This window comes from Gymnoscopelus microlampas (assembly GCF_963454915.1).
Source record: "Gymnoscopelus microlampas genome assembly, chromosome: 15".
Classification (NCBI taxonomy): domain Eukaryota; kingdom Metazoa; phylum Chordata; class Actinopteri; order Myctophiformes; family Myctophidae; genus Gymnoscopelus; species Gymnoscopelus microlampas.
In genome coordinates, this window is record NC_139952.1 from 18,631,783 (window position 1) to 18,656,835 (window position 25,053).

Here is a 25,053-nt window from a genome sequence, read left to right on the forward strand (position 1 = left end):
TCCTGTGGGAAAGAGTTCCAGAGGCGCTGGGCATAACGGTGGAAGGCTCTCTAGACACCATGGTAGTCAAGTGGGCAGATGGTGTAGAGCAGCGGTTCCCAAAGACCCTAAAGGGAAATGAGGCGTTTGCCCAGAGACTCAAACAAGTGGAAGTGAGTTTGTTTATGGAAATTATTTGATTTATTTTATTTTATTCATGAAATACTTTTGAAATATGTTGGAATTGTTTTTAATTGAAACGGGAAAAAAGGGAAATTTACTCCCATGAAAATTCCCACTGTCTAGTGCTCTAGTCTAGACCCCATGGTAGCCAAGCGGGCAGATGGTGTAGTGAGTTGAATGGCAGAAGAGGATCGGAGAGTATGGGAGGGTGTGTAATACAGAAATACAGATGTGTGTCGGTGTGTGTGTGTAAGTGAGTGACTGAGTGCGTGTGTGTGTGAGTGCGTTGTGTGTGTGTGTCTAATGGAGGGGTAAAATGGAGGGCATCATGACTGAGTTCAGTTGATGCCGCAACTTCAGGAGGCCGGTGTGACACCTTACTGTGACACTACCTGGGGACATGCCACAGGCATGCCACTGGCTTTCAGGAAGGCTGCAGGAAATGCTAGAGAGAGGTACAATACAACAGTGATTCTCTTTTTTTTTCTTTCTCCAAGGACCCCCAGTTTTATATGCATTAGCACACAGTCCCCTTTCAATTAGATTTTTCTTTGTTACTCTGGGACCCCAATCTAGACTGTAAAATCCTCTAACTCTGAACGTTGAGACCCATAAGAGTCCATTTTGATCTAAATTATCAATCATTTAGCTGCGGACCCCCTAGAACCCTCTCAAAGATGCCTTGGGGTCCCTGGACCCCATGCTGAGAAACAGTGCACTAGAGGACAGAGGTATGGCATAATTAGTAGAGTCAGGCAAGTCTAGGTCTGGTCTAAGTTTGAATTCTGCCAGTGTCTTCCCACTCTGTGCCTCCCTCGCACACAGCCAAACACGGTTTGTGTGAGTTGAGAATAAACAGAGCGAATGCTGTGTGATCTATGTGAGACACACTCTATAAAACACAGCACTCCTACAGAGATGAGAAGATCAGGCAAAGCCTTCAGGGGAGCAGGAGGAAGAGAAGGGAAATGAATAAATGAACTATTCTCTGTCTCGCGGTGCTAAAGAAACAGCCATCCATTTTCATAATTTACTCAAATCTGACGGTTGCAGACTGCAGGCTGCAGTTGGCCAGTTAGCATTTTGTCTACTGAGGACTTGAGCATCACCTAGTATAGAATAAAACTACCATGTTTGAGTTAATGATGGCAGGCTTCCTCCCCCCTTTTGTTTAATGAAACTCTCCAAAGTAAACTTTCCAGCCTGGGAGGAAAATGAGTGAGGCATAGAATTGTTCAGTCAGTCTCTCTCATCAAGATGAAAACGATTTTATTGCAATGATTGCATTGTATTTGGCTTCTGTCTGCCAAATACAATGCAATCATTGCAATAACATGGTGTGTGTGTGTGTGTGTGTGTGTGTGTGTGTGTGTGTGTGTGTGTGTGTGTGTGTGTGTGTGTGTGTGTGTGTGTGTGTGTGTGTGTGTGTGTGTGAACGAGAGGGAGGACAGTGGAACAGTGAGGAGGAGAGGTGGCGAAGGTGAAGGAGTTTAAAATACCTATCCAAAGTAATGGGGAGTGTGGAAGAGAGGTGAAGAAGAGAGTGCAGGCAGGGTGGAACGGATGGAGGAAAGTGTCAGGAGTGATTTGTGACAGAAGGGTACCAGCGATGCTGTACAGCGTGGGAATGTTGACACCGCCGAAAAGACAGGAGGCGGAGCTGGAGGTGGCAGAATTGTGGATCCTACAATTCTCATTAGGAGGGACAAGATCGGAAATGACTACAGTAGAGGATCAGCCCGGGTTTGAAGGTTTGGGTATAAAGCAAGAGAGGCGATGTTGAGATGGTTTGGACATGTGCAGGGGAGGGATGAGGCGTACATTGGGAGAAGGATGCTGAGGATGGAGTTTCCAGGTAAGGGGAGAATAGGAAGGCCAAAGAGGAAGTTTATGGAACCGGTGAGAGAGGACATGCAGGTGGCTGGAGTGACCGAGGAAGACGCAGAGAACAGAAGCAGATGGAAACAGATGATCCGCTGTGGCGACCCCTGATGTGAATTATCCGAAAGAAGAAGAAGAAGAAGTAGAAGAAGAAGAGGGAGAATAACAGGAAGATTGCATTGTATTTGGCGGTGTGACTATATGCTCCTAACAATCTATGCAAACATGACACAGACTCTGAGATCACAAGCACCCTGGAGCAGAGCCTATACGCATTTATTACAGTACATGGACATGATAGAGCATAAAGCAAAAGATACATAAACATTAAAAGAATATGAATATCCTTATGAAGCTACATTGAATGACATGCTGACATAGTGAAAACGATGCTACTATAGGAGGAGGCTGGGGAGGGGGAGGGGGGTTTGACATTGACAAGCTGTCATTTGTGGTAGCAGCAAGAGACGTTGAGCATATTATACGTAAGAGTGAACGACTGAACCATTAGGATCGTGGCCATATGTGATTGGAGGGTGTACTGTATGAGTGTGAGATCGGCTCGATGTCCGTGCCTGCCTGAAATACTGCAGTGCTCCATTTGAGAAATGGAGGGGTTGACAGAACAGAACACAGGATAAAGAAAGGCGATTGTAGTAAGAGCACCAGATTATTAAGAATTCATGCAGGGGTCGATGGTGTATAGCAATGGTTTAGATGCTGGCCTCCACAACCACATGTTCAAAGATTCCCGCCAGAGACAGTCTCTCCTGTGTCTCCTCGTACACTCTCTCCCCTTCTCAGCTTTCCTACTATCTGTCTCATCAAACATACGAGGGGATTGACCATTTCTCTTTAAACTATAGTGTGAAGTGGTATTGCGTATGTGGGTTTTGGTGTGTTGCTCTTGTTGCTCTGTATGCATCACAGTCTCTCTGCCTTCATCTGCCAGCTCAGATAGTATGTGTATTTCTGGCCGCAGGCCAAATCCCTTTTTACCCCCCTACCCCACCCCACCCCCTTTATTTTTGCAGGAAATTCTTCAGTTCTTCATCATGGGAGCTAATTTAGCATTCTTACTTCAACTTCCTTTCTACCTCCCTTGTTTTCCTGATAAAAAAAAACTGCCAGCGGTCACGTCTCCTCATCCTGTCTGCAAGTCATGTCGGAACAAATATCTTGAATTCTTCAGCACCCTCGCTCAGTGGTGACAAAAATCAGCTGAGAAGGGACAGGGGCTGACATGGGGCTCCTCTTAGATGCCACGGTTTATAAATGTTATTGTTTAATGAAAGTGTTAACGTGCCATCGTGGGGACCTTCGCCTGTTGTAGATAAACCTCCCTTCGTTTCTGTGTTACCGCAGCCAAGCCGTCACATGTCTTGCTTCCGTCCTCCTCACCTCATTTTCTGCTTATTTCCTTCCTCGCCTTCCTCTCTTGCCTCCTTTATTTACCTCTAACCAACCACCTCATTTTGGGAGGAAATTCTTCAATATGCCTCTGATCACAGTGTTTCCCTGCTGTCTGTCAGTGCTGCTGGCTGAATTTAACATCAAACCAACCGGCTGCGATTGATAGTTCATTTCATCAGCGCCTGGGGGAAATTAGCATGAGGGTCAACGTTATCTAGCCTTAGAGCGGTGCACACCGTCACAAATCACGCTCGCGCGAACACACACACACACACACACACACACACACACACACACACACACACACACACACACACACACACACACACACACACACACACACACACACACACACACACACACACACACGGGATATGGTAATAATATGGGAACACACACAACTCACAAATGCAGGTACACAAATGACAAATCTACGCATAAATTGCATGAAAAGTGCATATGGCATTTTATTCATGGGCGCCATTCAGAGCACTCAAGGACAACTTACAAGACATAGTTAAAAGCCAGCAGCAATATATCAGGACATCATCCAATCAAACAAAGCAATGATATACATTAAGTTAATACAATACAGGTAGATAAATATGAAATCATCCTTCAGTGCAAAGCTCAATGTGAGTGTAACTTTTAGAGTCAGGATCAGACTGAATATGCCAGTTTGAACAGGTGCGTTATGAGAGAGAGAAACCATAGTCCCAGAGAGTTTATAAGAAAACCTCACCGTTTACATTACATACAATTAGAATTTACTAGTCCATACCCGGTCGGCGCATCCGTGGGGGGATATGCGCACATGATCTGGCAACCCGGGAGGGTAATAAACAGCTGAGATTTGGTGCAATCGAAAAACGGGCTTCGTAGTTGCGTGCACATGGTGATGGGAAATGGCTGTGTGCAAATTCAGATAAATTCAACCGGGCAGACAGTTTTGGTCTCACCACCACCACAGAAGTTTCTCAAATTATAGGAGGATTAGTGTCTAAAAACAAACAAAAACTAAAAAATATAAAATATATATGCATGAATATATGTTATGAAGGGCCTTAAGAGTGAGAAGTAGAATCTTGAAATCCATTCAGTGTTTAACAAGGAGCCAATGAAGTTGCTGAAGAACAGGAGTAATGGAAGGAGTTCTGGTACGATACGGACAGCTGCATTCTGGACCTTTCGAAATACATGATGACACTTGACAGGAAAACCAAAGAGAATAGATTTGCAATAGTCAATACGGGATCAGAGTGTGAATGAGAATGGCGGTGCTGTAAGGTGCAAGCCACGGGCAAAGAAGATTAATATTGCATAGGTTGAAGTACAGTATGCAGACCGAGTAACACTGCTGATGTGTGCTTCAAAAGATAGTTGATGTGTGCTTCAAAAGATAAAGAGTCTGTTTGTCAAAAGATGACAAACAGACTCTTAACCTGAATGGAATGAGGAACTATGGAATTGTTAAATGTCAGAGAAAAAATGTCAGGTTTAGCCAAAGTACATTTAATACCTATGAGGAGAACCTCAGTTTTATCACTAATTAAGTATGAGAAACTTGTATGAGAAACAGGATTCAATATCCAGTAGGCAGTCAGAAAGGTGGTTGATAGATAGAGCTGGGTGTCATCTGTGTAGCAGTGAAATTGAATGCAGAATTTCCTGCAAATATGGCCAAGCTGTAGAAGGTAAATAATAAATAGGAGGGAGCCCAAAACAGAGATCCGGGGAACTCCTCTAGTAACTGGAATGGAAAAGGGACATTTTTTAAATTGGACAAACTGAGTGCTAGAATCGAGAGGGATGCTACAGTTATGATCTAAATCAGTCAAGAGAGGTGCCAATAATTCCAGTGGAAGCGAATCTCTCAAAGACCATGTTACAGTATGTGAGGTGGTATTAAAAGGCTCCACTCAGATCAAGAAGGACAAGTATGGTTAAAAGCCCAGAGTCCATCATCAACCAGTCATTGCTGATTTTCACCAACAGACTGCTATCAGTCAGGTGAGCATGTACCTGAGGTGCAACTGTTCTTTTTCTGGTATTTAAAATACCTAAATATCCAAATTGTTCAGCCAGGTTTCTTGAGATTTTGAGTTTTTGCATCTTTTTTGAGAGATGAGGGGTAAAGACCAGAAGAAAGGGAGGAATGTACAGTATGATTGAAATTAGACCGGATATTTCAGCAACAGTTAAAAACTTGATAGTGAAGAGGAATGTAGAAAAGCGTAAAAAGTGAACTGTGTAGTATTGTTTGAAGAAATCAACTGTTGGTGAACGTTTTCAATATCAGCATTGGAAAATGTCATGAATGTGTTACAGTGTGCAACTGATTACAGCTGAGGTGCAAGAGCGTCTGCTGGCTGTGAAATATTGTTTACCGTGGAAAACAGCACTCTTGTGCTCCCTTTGCCAGACCAAATAAAATTTCCATAATAGGTAGATTTAGCTGTGGAAAGACATCCTTATAATGAATGTGTACATGTCTTTATGGATAACACGGCCAGACTTAATTGAGATGCAAGCCAAGGGGCAGAGTGGTTAAAGGAGACAGACGCAAAGTAGCAGATCTTCAAGCTCACAACTCTGAGCCCCAGAATAGGGTGCTAGGGTGCCCGTGGTTAAAGGAGCAAGGGCATTTAAAAGACTATTACTTCCTAGTCTTTTAAATGCTCTTGCTCCTTTAATCCTTATTGTAATGAGATACCAGGGCATCTGAGTTGGATAATTGCCTTTGATGGTGAGGCTATCAATTCCACTAGAAAGAGCAGATAATTCAATATTCTTAATGTTCCAGAATGAGATGGAATGTGTTAAATTGACATTAAAGGATACCAACTTGTGGTGGGAAATGGGCAGATCAAATGCAGTGCAATTAAGAGTAGCACCAGAGCAGCAAATCAGGTCAAGAAAGTGATCATTAACACACAGAGATTAATACTTTTATGTACAAGATATAACATCACACACGCACGCACGGGCACGCATGCACGCACGTGCAGCATGCTACAATCGCACATCCCCCATCTGTTTACCACATCGTCTCCAATTAAGTAATTCTTTCATGTCTTATCTTACACACATTCAAAGTAAATCAAAAACATGCAATACTACAAAACAACAGAAATCATGATAAAAGTACAGCTCCCAGACGTTTAATTCCAAATTCGATTTCTTTTCCACTACAACCAGCAAACCATCTATTTTAAATAAACATCATAGTGCCTTGTATTGTGAAAATAAATCACTTAAAATACATATCCTTTTAGGTATGTAGCGGATGCTTTCAACCAGAGTAACTTATAATGAGTGAGCAGGACATTTTATCACTTCAGGACCCCACTGTTCTAAATGTTTTGGGGCAGCTATAGCTGAGTCTGACAATCGGAAGTTCACCCGGTTCCCTATGCTCTCCTAGTCTATGTGTCGGAAGTGTCCCTGAGCAATCCATCTGCTGGATGAATCAGTAAAAGTAATTCCCCCGCCCCCTGGGACCAGGAAATACTCTCTTTCCTTTCCATTTTGTATGAACATTGCACAAGTTGCCCACACGTTGACCTACGAAGTCTAATTCCTTCTTGTATGTGCAAACGTACTCTGCCAAACCGATTCCGTTGCTGATTCCCTATGGTTCAAGAGGTGGGCGTGTTAACCGCTACAGCCTCACCAGGCAGAAAATCCATACTTCTGTTGCACCCATCCCAGATCTGTGACTTATAGTGCAGCAGTTACATGCAGTGCAGTGTGACGTTACATGTCCTGTTGACCATAAAGAGACAACAGTCAGTGCTTAAGGGCTTACTGTGTTATTTGGCTGCTGTTATGAACAGACAACATTTCTTCGAAAATCTCTTTAGTCCGTTTAAATTTGCCTCATTGATCTCTGTGCTGCCGAATAAATGCAGGTGGGATTAGTTTAAAGCTGTGCATAATTTGAGTCCATTTGGACGGCTTCCCGGACCGGAACTCATCTCTGAGCTTAAGAAGATCTTCGACGGAAACATGAAAATTGAATAATTTAAAAGCGACAATGCGGCAGTATCGTATAATGTTTGGTTTGGGAAACGGAGCAATTACGGATTACTCAAGTGCATATTTCACAAACACGTTGAGGGAAACTCACTCTGGCGGATGTCTGATTAGAAAACTAATTCATACTACTTTGGCCTTCATTCCTTTGAACTTTTTTTTTTTTTTTTTATAATTTATGTAACTTTTGACTCCAGGCTTTTCTACTGTTAGTTTGTACGGTGTGTACAGTATGTCAGTGTGTGAATGTAAACTAAGGAGCCGCAGTCAAGGTTCCTAGTCAATTCAATCACTGAAATCCTTTTTGATGTTGTGCTAATGTACAGTAAGTTAAACAAATCAATAATGTGCTAGTTAGGTTGTAATTGTTTTGCTGCAGGCTAAACACATTTTCATGATCAAGCTGCCTGACATTACAGCCAGTGTTATGTACGCTAGTTGGACAGAAAACGTAATAGTCATCATATGTGTAATAACAAGCAACATAGCAACAGAACAAAAAGCAGTATTATACTACCTTATTTAATTACTTGCATGATATTATATTCATAAAGAGATTTATTTTAAAGATGCAATGCTGTATACATTTATCTTTTGCACATTGCGCCTCTTATTTCCTCTTTCCTGGAGGGATGAAACTGGGTTGGCCTTTTTTTTCCCCTCATCCATTTTGTGGTGATTTGGCACTGGAGCATCTAATATAGTACACATCCCCTAATCTTGCAGTAGCCAGACGATTAAATACATAGATCTAACCACAGAAAACAATGCAGAATATATCTGTGAAACTCTATATTCACAGATGCACAGTATGAATTATGGTTTGTTTGGTGGCATTTCACAATTGCAATTGCCCTTTTCCGCCTAACTACATTTCCTGCCATTTTGCATACGTTTAGCAATTTTCTTTTTTTTAATCAAAAACTCATACAAATTGCTACACATTATCTTCAAGATTTTGTGAGGTGCCTATTTCATTAAAAAAAATGCATTTTCCGATTGACCAAATTAGCTACTGTACCTGATCTTCATTCAACTATGAACCTCAAACAGGTTTGCCTGTAATTGACTTCCAAAATGTGTTTGAAGGAGTGGGAGTTTCTTGCCATCATGAACGCAACATGCAATCAACCCATAATTAGAATCACATGTTAAGGGACCTTGATAGAGCGCACCTCGAACAGCACTTTCACTTCCACCCATAAGGGACACTACTAATGCAAAAAGGTGTACCGTATGTCATAGAAACGTTATTTCCCGCCGTGGCTTCCTCGGGTCCTGACAGCTGCAACCCACGACTTACACATCCCTGGGTAGTCCTCCCCGCCCTGGCGGTGATATGCGCCCCTTTCTAGTTTACTCTTCATCTTCTTTGGATCACAGAATGTACTGATCATCACACAGTGTACTGGGAACTGAGGCTTAATCAGAGGCTGCACTCGTAAATGTAAATATATTCTCTGTGAGCCGCACTCTGCCTCACAATGATGCCAAGAGAATTTCCCGCGGAGGACATGATGAGTTCAGTCCCATAAATTCAATTCAAAAAGCCGTTCCCAACAGAAGCGATGCCTTTCCCCTCTCATCTGTCTCAGATTAGTGCGTTTGGGTCCGGGGGGCCAACCCAATTATCTTTGGTTTGTCTCGTTGACATCATCACACTGTCCACAGTACACACAGTCAAATCCTTAGTGTTATTTTAAATCAATGCAAATGTAACCACATAGACATTTGGTTCAGTGTTCAATAGGGTTAGTGTGTGTGTGTGTGTGTGTGTGTGTGTGTGTGTGTGTGTGTGTGTGTGTGTGTGTGTGTGTGTGTGTGTGTGTGTGTGTGTGTGTGTGTGTGTGTGTGTGTGTGCGTGCGTGCGTGCGTGCGTGCGTGCGTGCGTGCGTGCGTGCGTGCGTGCGTGCGTGCGCGCGCGTGGGGGGGGGGGGGGGGGGGGTCCTCAGCTTTTGATATCCCCCCTCTGGTCATTGATTTTTATAACCGTGGGGATGTGTTTTATTCCTGCTAGTTTTAAGACCGAGTAAAACACATGCATTTCCTTGTGAAAGATTTAGACTGATATGCTTATACACAATTTATCACAATTATTACATATTAACAATTTAATTTAAAAGATCTATGTTAACCACATTAACCCTGGTGTCCCTATGTTGGGAAAATCTGTCAAAACGTGTCAAAGGTTCATAACAGTCACATTGTGAGCTTGGTTTCCTGTCTCTCCTATCTGTGTGTGTGTATCATGTATTATATATAGAACATGCAGGTCAAATGGCCCAGTCTGATTGGTGTGGTGTAATAATAACCATGTGTCATGGCTATCAAGTTTATCTTTATACAGTTCTATATCACTCTGCAGCTAAGGAAAGAAACGCTAGTCTATAAACTGTATGTCAAGATGAAATCCAAAAGAATTAACATTTAAGCCTAATATGTTGCTCTATCCATTCCTCCATATCTAAGCCTGGATGGGTGGATGGCTAAGTATGGAGGTTTAACTATGGAGAAGTGGATTGGACAAAGCATGTCTCTGGGAAGAAATCCACCTTTAAAAAACCCCAAATGAAAACCTAACCTTGTTTAGGTTTTTCGCGTCACGCTGCTGCCGTTTCCAGCATAGATATGTGGCAGTCCCATTGAAAACAATTGAACATATATGCTGGGCTCAGGACTGCTGCAGACTGGCTGCGGACCCCCATCTGAAAATATTTTGCGGCAGGGACCTCTTGAGTTAAAAATATAAATATTCAAAGATTTGCATAAATGTTCACAATTTTTTCAAAAATAGCAGATCTGCAAGCAAGCTCATAACCTCCCCCCCCAATGCCTTAGGGGGCCAGAATGTCCAATGTACTATATGTATCCAGAAGAGTGTTTTAGGAGTTTATGTCTTCCCCCTCTGTGCGGATGTTTTATTAACTCAATTCCCACGTATCTGAGAGTGGATGTGTTGTGTTTCACCTTGGCTAAGTGTAAGCCAATGCTTATAATGGTGCCCTTCTGTATAGCAGAAGTCTGAGGAAGAATTGTGTTGCTCGAAGCATTACTATGTCTCTATTTCACTGGGTATTTTTGTATCCAGTACCCATCCGATTTGGTTTGGAGATGTACATCTCTTTTTTATTGTTGTATTTCCTGTTAAAGATTGGATATGCATACCTGTTCATACCTACTCATTGTTTAGTCTTTTATCTATTCATGTATATCAGGGTCAAAGTGTCAGCCTTGTGGTCACTAGTCTACTCTTCTGAAGTCTAGGCTACTACCCAGATTGGATATGTGATCTATTCTGTTGGGTTAAAATATATTTCATATCATTCATCATCAGCTTCAGTTCAATACATTTTTTCCCTTCAGAATTGTTTTCACTCAGGTCCCTTCTCTCTGCCTGTTCTGTCTGTCTGTCTGTCTGTCTGTCTGTCTGTCTGTCTGTCTGTCTGTCTGTCTGTCTGTCTGTCTGTCTGTCTGTCTCTATGTTATTCTGTGGTCGGTCTTTACTGGCAGGATGTGTCTATCTTACAGTGCCAGAGAACAAACAAGAGCGCAGGCGAGGAATCAATAGACACAAATAAATGACAATACTCTGTACATAGACAATTAACAATGTGGGAAGCCTCTCCATCCCATTATCGTCACCGCTGGCGTTCCCCATTTTACTCTTGTTTCCTTTGTCTTGCATTATGTGATTGCTTCCTTTGAACCCAATTTATCCTAATCCATGCCACTTCCTCTGCTTTCTATCACTCTCTTCCTCTCTTTCTTTCCCTCTTGTCTGCTTTCATCTGCCTCTCTACCTTCTCTCTCTGGAGGCAGATAGAAGCGTCAGTCGGCCAATTAGGACAGTGATGTTCACCTGCCACCCATTAAATCATCCCCTGTATGCGCCCTTATGTGTATCAGCACGCAGTAACATCTAATAATAAATAATTAAACTCTTGAGAGTTGAAAGATTGACCTGAATGGGTGTTGGACATTTTGCTGTGTGGACTGAAATGAGGATGAAGACTCTTGTTATGTTTGGTTGTGTTGTGCGGTTGTTAAAAGCGAATGGCTGCACTCTCTCCCCTCCATTCTCTTTGTTTTGACATCAAATAACAAGACACAAATAACAAGGCTCAACTTACCCTCATTTTCTATTCTCTCTACGCCCTCTTAGTTGTGCACTGGTGTTGGACGCCGAAAATAGCAGATCTATAAGCTATGGTTTGTGCTGCAATGCGTTGTGAGCTTGTACATCTGCTATTTTAGAAGTGTGACACGGTGCACAACTATGTATAAAACAGTCATTACACTCTCTCCCCAGTCTGGTCTGTGGGGAGAAAAAATGTGTGTGTAATAACAACTTCTCTATCTCTCTCTCTCTCTTTCTCTTTCTCTTTCTCTCTCTCTCTCTCTCTCTCTCTCTCTCTCCCCTATTTGTGCAGGTTCTCCATACAGAGATGAGATCACTCTGGGCATTCTCCAGCTCCAGGAGAACAACAGGCTAGAGATCCTGAAGAGGAGGTGGTGGGAGGGGGGGCAGTGTCCCAAAGAGGAGGACCATCGAGCCAAAGGTGGGTTTCCTCACACCTTCAGCACTGAAACCCACACCTGCACCACCACGATTAGATATCACTAGCTACCATTTGTATTGATGGAGGGCAGTCAGTGCCAGGAGTAGTGATGTAACATGATATAATGCTTAATACTAACAGGTATAATATGCTAACATTATTGCCAGAGCTTAAATCAAATACCACCGAAGTGGAAAAAGCGCCACTCCAAAATAAAGGATGCAAGACTGGCTCAGATACAAATTCTCATTTATTGAGAAGGCTTTAGCCTTCCTCAGAGCAGATTAAAAAGTGAGAGCTGAAATTCAAAATAGGTCAGTGCCATGGAAGCCTTGTTCGTGTCGGTCCGTTTATGACACTGGCACTGGTCGTGCTCAAAGAATGAGAATGAATTTCTGAAATTTGGACTGGAAAACCTTACGACTGTCATTCCTACCATGTGCTCAATGAATTTCATTACTTTCAGGTACTTTAGTGGCATGAATGACAAACGGAAACAACATGGATTACAGTACACTGTAATATCAAAATGTACATTTTCAAAACCAGCCAGCAATAATTTAAACCACTCGATGTTATTCTCTATGTTGGAGGTGTTCTCTGGTGATGCTTTTATGGGCTGTGGGTTGACAGTGTCCTTTTTAGTAATGAACTAGTCTCTCAAGCCACACTATCTCTTCTACAACTTTTGAATGCTACAGGGTCTGTAATTCCGCCTTGTCTGCTCTTCGCACTGGAAGGTATATTCGACCAATTCCCATACAGTGTTCGCAAGAAAGTCTTTTAAAATATCTTTAAAATATGTATATTTTGGAATTTCCCTTTCTGCTAAGCAGCTAGCTATCTGGGCTTTGACTAAATTAGTTTCCAATAGGAGTTATTTATGCATCTGCACAAGCGAAAAGGAAGTGAGGGAAGGCAGGACATCCACTTTATCTTCTACTCATTTTCAGAGCCTCCGATGTCTGTTGATGTCTGATGACTGTTAGGCAGAAAATGAAAATTGTGGGAGCCAACACGTCTGTCTGAGAGACTAGTAATTAACTACTTATGGCCTAATTCATACTTAGTCGTACAAAAGTGTAGTGCGAAAATAGCCGATCTACAATCTCACAATGCGACACGATATGACCTTGTACATGTGTTATTTTCGCTCTTTCTTCGTTTTTTTGGAAAATTCGTATAAATTTCCACCTACAATTTCATACCCAATATAGGGGCGCCAGGTTGAAAGTTGTTAAACAAGTGCACTCATTAATTGCATCTTACATCTCCGCGTCTCTGTATTGTGATCTTGACCTTTGAAAGTTTTGATCCAAATGGTAACCATCTCTTCAGGACAGCCTGCTGAGCATTCCCACCAAGTTTCATGAAAATCTGCCCATCCATCTTTTTAACAAGCAGACAGGAGGATATCCCCCCATCTCTCGATAAGAGACATGGGGGATGAGAAAGAGGATAATGCAAGGGTGGGAAATGTGAGAGTGGTATTCTAGCCTGTTGTTTGGTAAAGGTTGCAGCGTATCATCCCTGTGGTACTCGATGTTCTGTGAGCAGATGAGAGAGGTGGCTGTTGGGTAAATCAGCACCGGGATCGCTAAGGGAGAACAAACTGAGATTCAGTCTAAAGATGTTCCCACTATTGATGTCTGGTTCTCTCTCTCTCCTGTGTCTGCTTCTTGTGTGTGTATGTTTGCCTCTTGGCTTGCTGACTCTATAACTTCATTGCGTCATGTGTCTTTGTTTCTCTTTGTACCTTTATCGCACTTCCTGTCTTTGTACCTTCTTTTTCCTGACACACTTGCTGTCCGTCTCTGCCTTTCTTTGTCTTTGACTTTTTTTCAGTGTCTGTTCTCTTCGTCTCTCACTCTTTCTCTTGTTTCTGACTTCACAAAATCTGCTAAGAAATTCGGTATAGTGGGAAACAAAATCAGGGTCCCAAGGATAGACTCCTGGGGGACCACACAGTATATTGGGTTTAAGTGGTTAACTGCATTTGTTATTTTCTCCTGAGATAATTTCCCATCATCTGCTCTTGGCGGTCTGTTTGAGGTGCCATAGATTCAGTGTTGATGACTCTGCAACTCCTGCACAAAGAGAAGAGAAGTTTGCTCTTGGGAGAAATTACGTTTCTGAGTCTTTTCTTCCATGACACTACGAGCATTACCAGTAGGTGTTTTGGCTGAGCACAGCACACTGCTCTTAAAGGTAATAAAAAAAGATCATTTGGTCATGATTGACCAAAGTCCGGAAAATACCAAACGTCCCACCACGCTGTTGACTACACATTTCACGACGGTTCATCGGTTTTCCCAAAATAACGCCCTATGGCTATATCTTTGTGTCTGCCTCTCTTACTCATTATGTTAATTGCTCAGTTTTTTCTCCTTCTCTGTCTCTCTCTATCTCTTTGTGTCTTCGTCTACTGATTCTCCATGTCTCGATCTTTGACAAATTAAGCAGCGAAGTGAAGGAAAAAAACATAATTAAATTGACTAATGTACAATCAATGATACAATAATTTTCATGTTGATTTGATTCGTTCTTTTTATTTTATTAATTTGAGGAGTTTCATTCCAGAATGGATTATCCAGCAAAGAATAAAAATGATAAAAAACGTTTGTTATAAATTATGAGCAATGGAAAGGTAATGGCTTCCTGTTAGTTATGTTACAGTACAGCAAAAAACTGAACTTTGAACATTCAGTGGATTCTCTGTGGTCTGGGGTTTTCTGAATAATTAGGTAAAATTGGCCCCCAGACTTTGACATTAACAGACATTAATCCTGCCCCCTCCCCTTTCCTATCCTTCTCCCCCTGGGGGGGGGGGCGGAGCAGAGGCGGTGATTGACAGGGAAAATCCCTCAACAGCGACACCCGCTGGCAAATAGTTTTTTTTGCATTGTAGCTGAAAAGGCCTCAGAACACAGAGATAAAAAAACCTGCCATGGCTCACTGGAGTGGATTTTTCAGTTGAAACCTTTTAATACACATTTGAAGGACCATGATAAAGACTTTAATGTTTTGTAAAACCAGCATGTCATGAAACCTTTAAAGGCGAGAAGTAGTCGTATCAGTTTGTTTTGGGAGGTCTGAAGCTTAGTTTTTAGTGACATTGAGATGTTGGAGAACAAAGAGGTGCAAGCATAATCAAAATGGCCCATTTCCCGGTTGTAATGGGCCGTTTTAGTGTGCTGATCATGCTAGTGAGGTCCTGGCTTTAAGTGCAGCTCAAGACCGCTGTTGCAAGTCACCATTCTTCCATGCCCCTTTCTTTTCCAATTTTCTCCACTGACTGTACGGTTTAATAAAGCCCAAATGCTTTAAAACAATTATTTACAATGTATGGGTCATGCAATCTTAAGATCTTGGTGTGCACACAAGCTTTTTTTTAGGATGTTTTTTTCCCCACACTCACCATGTATGTACAACGTACTTCTTTTCTTTCTAACAATGTGGTTTATTTATTGAGTTTCATTCACACATGGCATGGGGAGGTGAAAGTGGCTTTATAATGGAGACTTGTTTGTTATTGATTTAGTATTGACCAGCAGTACGCTTGTTTTACAACGATATTGGGTGAACACATACAGTAGTACAGCCTCTGTGTCTCTCTGCCTGTGCAGAACAACAGAATAATGTTACACAAAAGCATTGTAGTGTGTTTATATCTGTCTCTTTGGTGAACCCTTATGTGATAGTTTAAAAAAAATAAACTGTGTGTGTTTGTGTGTGTGTCCAGGTCTAGGTATGGAAAACATTGGGGGTATTTTTGTGGTGTTGATCTGTGGTCTGATCATCGCTGTCTTCGTTGCGATCATGGAGTTCATCTGGTCCACGCGAAAGTCTGCAGATTGTGACGAGGTACGCCCTCCTCCTCCTCCTAACTCCTCCTCCTCTTCATGCCCTGCCCCTGGCCACGCCCACGCGCCCAGGCACCACCCCCCAGTAGGTCACTGCAGCAATGCGCCACTTCCGCTCTCTAACTGTGGTCCTTTAACTCATCTGCTAGCTTGCTTGCTTGCTTTGCGTGTGCGTGTACGTGTGCGTGTGCGTGTGTGTGTGCATGTGTTCTTTGTAGATGTGTATATAATAATGTATCATTAATGGGTGTGCACATGAAATGTATCACATACCCAGCCTTTATTTGACCTGCAAGAGTGATAAAAGGACAGGGAGGGTTGATAAGCATGTGCTCATTTGTCAACTGCCATATAACCCCAAGGGCTGATATGGCAGCTGACCAATCAATGCAAGCTAATGCTGTATCTTCTCTTGGGGTTATACAGCACCTGTCCAATCAGCACAGCTGAAGTGGCACTGTGACTGAATTCTCTGCTAACCTCCGAGGCCTAGAGCTTCGGCCGAGGAGCTCAAGCAAAATTAGATTAAGAACTCACCATGTCAAATATGGATGAAACCTTGGCCTCGAAACATGGTTGATTTGGATTATGTGGTTGAATCCTTGGCTTAGGAGACACTAGAGTTTATTCGGACACAAAGGAACCAAAACACCCAGCGGAAAACAGTGACCTTCGACGGCTGCATAATTGCAAGTCTGGCAGCCAGCGGCACAAGCAGTGTTTTTAAATTCTCTACTTACTCGGGAAATCCCGGCAAGAATACCTTTTAGTTCACAGGGGAAGTTTTCAACGGTGGTACGTGGAATCTTAGATGTAGTTCAAGGTCTTCTTAAGCCATAGCAGATTTGGACAGAATGTAAACCGGTCCAGCAGAAAGAAGCCTTGAACGTTCAGGCTTGTGACATTATTAGATTCCAGTGATGAGGTCGAGGACCAACGATAAACTGTGTTGATACAGTACATATTTAGATTATACTGTTCAGTATGTAAGAAATTAATGGTTACCGTACATACATTTTGATTTATTTAAGCAATAAGCACTGTTCAAATGCTATGTTTTTGTGAATACATAAGGCTGTGGTAATGTGATAAACAAATGATCATCATTGCGCTTGCCCCACCCACTTGGGTGATGTAGTGTGTGTGTGTGTGTGTGTGTGTGTGTGTGTGTGTGTGTGTGTGTGTGTGTGTGTGTGTGTGTGTGTGTGTGTGTGTGTGTGTGTGTGTGTGTGTGTGTGTGTGTGTGTGTGTGTGTGTGTGTGTGTGTGTGTGTGTGTGTGTGAATACATTCCCCTTTCTCTCCCTCTCTCTCTCCCTCTGTGTGTTTTTGTCGTTCTGTCCCTCTCACTCCTCGATTTGTATTCCTTGCAATCCTTCCACTGTATGTTTTGTTTCTCCTTCCTTCTGAAGATCCACTTTTTGACTTTCATTTGCTCTGTATTTATCTGCATTGCTCTGTTTGTCTCTCTGTAGCTGACTCCCTGCCTGGCCCTCTCTATCTCCACCGTGGAAATCTTGGACAAACTGATTACGTAGAATGCATTTTCTGTTTGTGTTTTTGTAAAGCTTATAGGACACTGTGTAGATAACCATTTTGAACAACGTGCTGCTGAAGAAAGCTGCAGAAAGCTGCAAAGCCGACACACATACACACAGTGCATGCATGCAAATGACACACTTTGCTCACTGACTAAATATTTGGCTCATTTAAGCACACGCGCACAGAGAAGAATCCTACTTTCAACACATACAAATAAAAAACAGGCATACATATCCACCACCAACTGACCACCACTAACAGTAGTCGCAACCTCACAGGTTTGAATCCGGGAGGAGACCTGTGTTGCATGTCTTTGTGCCCCTGTCTCTACACTAAATAAAGCAAAAAAAAGAATATAAACAACATTTTACAAAAAGACCCCTTCTGTCCTCCCTCCCTCCACCAGGTGTCAGTGTGCCAGGAGATGCTGTGCGAATTCCGAAACGCCATCTCCTGTAAGAAGAGCTCTCGTTCCCGCCGGCGGAGGCCCCTGGCCCCCAGCGGCGCGGCGGGCGGGGGAATCCTCCGCCACCCCTCCCGCCTGGCCATGGCGGGCCCCCGGCCCATCCGCCTCGTCAGAGAGATGCGCCTCAGCAACGGCAAGCTCTACAGCGGTTCTGGACCGCTCACTGGAGGCCTGGGTGGTGGGGGAGGAGGAGGGATGGGGGCGATGGGAGGCCTAGGAGGAGGACTAGGAGGAGGCAGCATCGGGGGACTAGGACTAGGGCCAGATCTGGGGCCCGGCCCCCAGAGACTGTTGGAGGACCCGCTGGGCGCCAACATCAACCTCGCTGCGGCCACAGGCACTTCGCCCTCGCGACTCTCGGCCGCGCCTCCCCTCTCCTCGGCCTCGGCCGCGGGGTGCTGCCCTCCTCCCCCGCTACCCGCGTCCCGCACCCTCCTGCAGGGCTGCAGCCACGTGCGCATCTGCCAGGAGTGTCGGCGGATCCAGGGGCTGAGGTCCACTCTGGCCCCGTCGTTGGCCTCGGCCTCCTCGTCCACGGCTCTGGCCTCGGTGTCCTGCTCTAGGATCCCCCCCTCCATGGGGCCCATGCCCGGCACCCACCACCCCCACCACCACCACCACCACCACCACCACGGCTCCATGTCCCTGCCACGCCTCCCGCCCCCGCCTCCACCCTCCTCCTCCTGCTCCGACAGGGCCGACAGTGACGGGGGAGTGGGCAACGTGGGAGGATGTGGCACTGCAGGAGGCGACGGCGCCGTGAGCCCCCTGCGGCGAGCGAAAGCCAAGCCGGCGCCGCCGCCTCGCCCTCAACTCCCCAACAAGACGCCTTCACACCCCCCACTGGACTTACTGGGGGGGCAGGATTGAAGAAGGGAGAGCGGACAAGGAGGATTACATGTAACGGGTTGGGGGTGGCGCGTAGGAGCCTGAAGGGTCAAAGATTTTACAGTATGGGTTTTTATGGGAAATCCATACAGGAAGATGGCTGAGAGAGAAATGGCCCCGAACCAATGTAAGGGCTCAATGGGGCTTGACGGTGGTGGATGGATCAGTTCTCTTCCACTCAGTTGTAGGTGTGGACGGCCGGTATCATTTTGACCCTTTGTGGGAGGTGGATCGTTGACACGCTTTTGACCCATTAGCCGGGGGACTTGGGGTATAAATTTCCTCAGTTCTCTTCAACAGGGCCGGATTGTGGGCTAGTGCCTGCTGCAGTCAGTGGAAGTGGTCAGACCACAGGACTTAACAAGTGAAATGAAGGTTTGTGACTACCGTGAGGCCGCAGCCAGTCACTGACATGCAGAAAACCTTGAAAGAAGAAAAGAAAAGCATCTTGGGTCTCAATCACACACCTCCCTGTAGCCCACAAAGCTCTGTGTGTTCAGTGAGATTGGGAAGTGTTGCGGCAACTAACCCATTCCATCTATGTTTATTCAACATGGCTGCCGATATTGAGAGCGCCTTTTTAATGTGAGAAAGACTATACTAATCAGAATATGTACTGAATGTCTGGGAGGAAGTATGAGGTTCATTCCTTTAACCCAGAATTATGTGGTGACATAACGCAGACAAGACAATAGTTAAGAGACGAGGTGATTAGTTGGGTTTATTAAAGGCTTTTGTCATTCATTTGGCTACCGTGGGCGGACTCGATCTGTCCCACAGTCCCATGGAAAAGTCAGGGCAACAGTGAGACCCCGTCACATGCATTGGCTCCACACGTGTGTGCATACAGACCCATGGAGAAACACACAGACCCCACTATCAGACACACACACACACACACACACACACACACACACACACACACACACACACACACACACACACACACACACACACACACACACACACACACACACACACACACACACACACACACACACACGTTTACACACAGTACATGCACATACACAGGTGAATTCATAGAAATACTCTTGTTTCCCCAGAACTATGAGATAATATCATTCAACCCAGAGAACAAAACAACCAAACATTGAATTTTGTGTCATCAGTTTTTTCGACAGGTTTGTCACACCTGAGTACATTTCTTTCCTTCTTAATGTAGCTGCTGTCGTCATGACAACGTAATGGGCAGGAGATAACCTCCTTCTGTTTGACCAACCAATCACTGAGCCAGGAAAGTTTTGAATTCAACAGTGCAGAGACCAGCTGTGTGCCAGCGGGGTACCCCCCCCCCCCCCCCCCACAGAACCATAAGACATTGTAATCACATTGTGTTCAACCGACGGTATTCAGAATTCATGACATAAGTGCTAATATTGAATATCAATGAAACGTTGTAATTGCTTCACAGTGGCCCATGACGTGGAACGGGTCAGAATGTCCATTTAAACGTATTTCCAGCAACTCCACGTCCTGTGAAAGAAAAAAAAACACTTCCGAAAAACGATGTATATTTTGTTAAATGAATGACGGTTTTAGTTTTTGCACACACAAAGTGTCCCATATATTTGGAGAAGGGTGCGATGACAGATGATGTTAATAGAGAGGGAGAGATTAAAAATTGTAATGCACAGTTCTAGTTTATGGCAAGAATGTTGGCGTAAATGTGTGTGTGTGTGTGTGTGTGTGTGTGTGTGTGTGTGTGTGTGTGTGTGTGTGTGTGTGTGTGTGTGTGTGTGCGTGCGTGCGTGTGAGAGAATGTGTGTATGTGTGCACACGTGCGCATGCATGTATATTTGTGTGCGCTTGCATGTGCACATTACTGTATGTGAGCAGACGTGTGTGTGTGTGTGTGTGTGTGTGCGCGCGTGCCCACGTGCGTATGAGCGAATGCATTTGTGTTTGCATGTGTGCACATGCATGCATGTGTGTGCAGCGGGAGGGTAAAAAGGAATGAATTCTATATCTCATTTCGTCATTATTTCCAGTCTATTTTTTTCCTCCTCACTCTTTCTTATTCTCTCTCAGACTTCAATGCCAATGCTCAGTGGATTACACACCACAACATGAGACGTGGAAATTATTCTGAGGATTATTGTTATCATTCTTGCTATTGAAGTGTGGGGTACTGTAGGAGGGCCACAGCCCCTCTTCTGTTCAATATATAGACACATTTGGAATAAAAAAAAGAAATCATTGTACCAAACTCCCTTTGTTGTTATTATTTTCTTCTTGTAGCAGCAGTAACTTGTAGCAGTGGTGATAGTAGTAAGTAGCTGTCATAGTAGTTACAGGACCATACTGGTGTGGTCTGGCATGTCTTGACCAGTGGTTTTCAACCCTTATTTATTGGGCATTTGAGCCACAGACCACCGTTTGATGAGATTTAGACACTCAGACCCAAGACTTAGAACATGTTGTTATCGTTGGATACGATTTTGTCCACAATTCCATGCTGTATTGATGTTGGTACCAATAGGAGAGATAACAGGCAAACGTTGATCAAAATAACAATTATTGAATTAATTAATGCAGATGTTTATTACAGGTCCATTTGGTTTCATTTTACGCTCAAGAGTTAAAGTTCTATAAGGGTCCATTTGGTTACCAACGCGCCATCATTTAGCTGGGGACCACCTGGAACCCCCTCAAGGACCACTGGTGGTCCCCGGACCACTGGTTGAGAACCACTGGTCTAGCTAGACCTTTGACTAAGACTCAGGGCAGGGTTCGATTAAACTATGCATACCGAGTGCATAACCCAAAAGTCTGGGAAGCGTTTGGCTGCAGCCGTGTTCCAGCACAGACAAGGTTTTTATACATATATATATATATATATATATATGTATATATATATATATATATATATGTATATATATGTATATATATGTATATATATATATATGTACATATATATATGTATATATATATATATATATATATATATATATATATATATATATATATATATATATATATATATATATATATATATATATATATATATATGTATGTGTATGCATGTATGTAAATATATATACATTAATTTAGGTATTTATTTATTTATGTACTTTCTTTTTTTTTGGGGGGGGGGGGGTTACAAAGTGAAACCTGACTGTTTGACATTAGTGTGTTTGACATTAAATGGTAAATGGTGCATTTATATAGTGCTTTTATCCAAAGCGCTTTACATAGATTGTGCATTACATTCACCCATTCACACACACACATTCATACACCGATGGCGGAGGAAACCATGCAAGGAACCAACCTGCTCATCGGGAGCAATTAGGGGTTTAGTGTCTTGCTCAAGGACACTTGGATACTAACTCTGGGGGAGCCCGGGATCGAACTGGGAACCTTGCGGTTTCCAGTTCACTCTACCCGGCCACTCTACCCCTGAGCCACTGCCGCCCTATCGCGCCCATGTGACTACTGACCCTTTTACAAAGCATACTTTGTTTTATTTTCAAGGAAGCCACTGGATTATACATATTTCAGCGTGGCTATATTACATCAAAGTTATATCATCTTCTTTTAATGCATTTTAAAGTGCAGACTGAATTGAAAAGTCTAGCCGAAAATAATCTGGGCAGAAAAGATTGATTAACAAACAAAATTCAAATTAACTTCACAATTTTGGTTAGTCAACATTGACTCAATTATTCATACAAGGTCGGTAATGTTTTAATGACTTTGGAGAAAATATAAACAAACACTCGAAAATGGTGTACCAGTATGTTTATGAGCAATATTATGGCTAAAACTGTGAATATACAATGATATTTATTGTATTGATGCCGGTATGATCTTTTACATACGCATATAGTAACTATCTACTGAGTAATAATATGGTAATAATAGGTATAGTGACAGAAGCAGCAGTAGTATAATGATAGTATATTAGCCGCCCGCATAGTCGATGATTAGCATTAGGAGGGGCATCCTTGGTCCCAAGATCCTTTCTAATCATAGGAGCCCTGCAACTCCAGGAGAGTGTCACACTCACTAAAATATTCAGGCTTTTGTTGAGAAATATTTCACCAGCATTTTAAAATGGAATAGAAATCAACACTGACAGGGTGATTGCATTCACCTGATGTCCCAGGTCTAAATCAGTACCTGATTAGAGGGCTACAGTATAATGAAAGCAATCTGTACCCAGGCCCCTGGGAATGGAAATAGGAACCCCTAACCCTTAAGCATTGATTAGAATGTCCTGTAAAGATGCAAAACTGGTCATGTGGCGCCACTCAGTGGCCAACAAAGATTTTGGTTGCACAAATAACCTACTGGGCAGCTCCCACCAGTGGCCACACATAAAGGACTGTGGTTCAGGGGTGGAAAGTAACTAAGTACTTTTACTCAAGCACTGTACTTGAGTACAATGTTCAGGTAATTGTACTTTACTTGAGTATTTACATTTTCAGCTACTTTATAATCTAGCCCACAACATTTTGGAGGCTTGTGTTGTACTTTTTGCTACACTACATTTTGATACCTTTAGTTACTTTGTAGACTGACATTAATAACATGAAATATAATCAACCAATCAATTAGGACGTATTCAATTCAGTTCAATCTTTATTTCAGACTCAAGGTCCATATCACATAACAAACATAGCACTATGTAGTATTATAGATTAGGACAAGATAAAAACTATTGATGTGACGCCTCATGCATCAGCTAGTTCCCTATACAGTCACGCATGCCTGCTCCATCCTGTATCTACGTCTACAAAGCTTAATCGACCCACTCCTCCCCAGCCACTTTCGGCTTTCAAGATTTCGAGACAAACTTTCTTTTGACAAGGTGTAAAAGCCTGGCCATACAGTCAGCTCGCCAAGATGTTACTGTAATAATAAAATTTGATTTTGAAAAAGTTCCCTTCAAGATTCCAAGGACATTGTTGAAGATAAATATAGAAGAGCTGACAGCAGCCTGCAGTGGGAGAGGCAGACGGAGTCAGAGGTGAACATATCGTTTAGAGGAGAGGAGAGCTGTGGCAGGACAGGTGCTAGATGAAATGAGATTGAAGGATCGTTGCCAGGGCGCTAGGCTGACACAATACCACTATACCCCAGTATCAGGTCACTGCAAGAGTCGCCTGACAGAAGACTCTTTTTCTGATCATTCTGACCTATACAGCAAATATCAAATATCAATATCAAGAGGCAAAAAACCCAAGATGTCCTACTTGTCCCCAATGTGGTGCAGGGAAGAAATACTTAGGCGCTCCATCTTCAGGTGACAAACTAATTATTCTATTTTTGAGCAAGGAAACAAAAGATCTTGGGTCTTTCAAGAGTCGAAACGTGTTGGTCATCTTTTGTTGCCTTGCAAAAAAAATCAAGTCATTTGTTTTTCACCTGAAGACGGCGAACCAGTGCTGCACCATTGGGGACAACAAGTAGGACATCTTGGGGGTTTTGCCTTTATACCTAAATTGAGGCTGAGAGATGAGATTAGAATCTTTTTTTTAAAACTGCACTAGGGACATCTGGGCACCTCGATGGCTATTTTAAAAATAATAATAATATTTGAAAATGGTCTTAAGTAAAGTAAAGTATACATGAATAGAACATGCTTATACATTCAACAATTAAGGTCTAATATTTCTACAATTGCTACAAATTTCTACAAAACCTGAATATCCAGTCATGTTGGGGCATAAACCATAGAATAAACAAGACGTTGAAGGATAACATTAAGTCTGATAATGATGTACCTGCATGTTCACATCATGTATACTTTACATTATTTAAGACCATTTTTCATCTTTTTATTTCATTTTTTACATTTTGGACAAAATAACCAATTTTACATTCAGGTGCCCAGATGTCCCTAGTGCCTTTATCCTTTATCCAACTGTAGTAGTGGGAGCTATGCTGTAAAGAGTGTTGTTATTTCAGACTCGCGACAGTGGATGGCGCTGTGGGCTGCGTACGTCGTTGGTCAACTGAGGAAAACAAACAATGAAGAAAGTAGACGGCAGTGTTGCCATGTCCGCTTATTATAAGCGACTTTGGGCTTGTTTTTCTGTAAAGTCGCTTGTAAATATTGTTGCTAGTTGCGGGTTGTGTTTTTTTGGGGGCTTGTTTCTAAAATGTAGGTTATTTGGGCTTGTTTCTTAATGTTGTTTAAACTATATTTTACAGTCTATGGTTTACACCAGTGGTTCAGTAAAACATTTTCATGTGAAGGACCCCCAACTGAAAATATTT

The 25,053-nt window shown here is 42.9% G+C and overlaps 1 protein-coding gene across 1 annotated transcript in view; it reads left to right on the forward strand.

Annotated features, from left to right (window-relative positions):
* The window catches only part of LOC311061684 (glutamate receptor ionotropic, kainate 5-like), a gene marked incomplete at both ends in the record, with an annotated part of 86,539 nt that extends 67,750 nt beyond the window's left edge, over window positions 1-18,789 (forward strand). The window contains 3 exons of the mRNA XM_084080373.1: window positions 11,922-12,050; window positions 15,793-15,998; window positions 17,860-18,789. Coding sequence (XP_083936499.1) covers window positions 11,922-12,050; window positions 15,793-15,998; window positions 17,860-18,789 — 1,265 coding nt within the window. The remainder of the gene's footprint in view (window positions 1-11,921; window positions 12,051-15,792; window positions 15,999-17,859) is intronic.
* Between the last annotated feature and the right edge of the window lie 6,264 nt (window positions 18,790-25,053).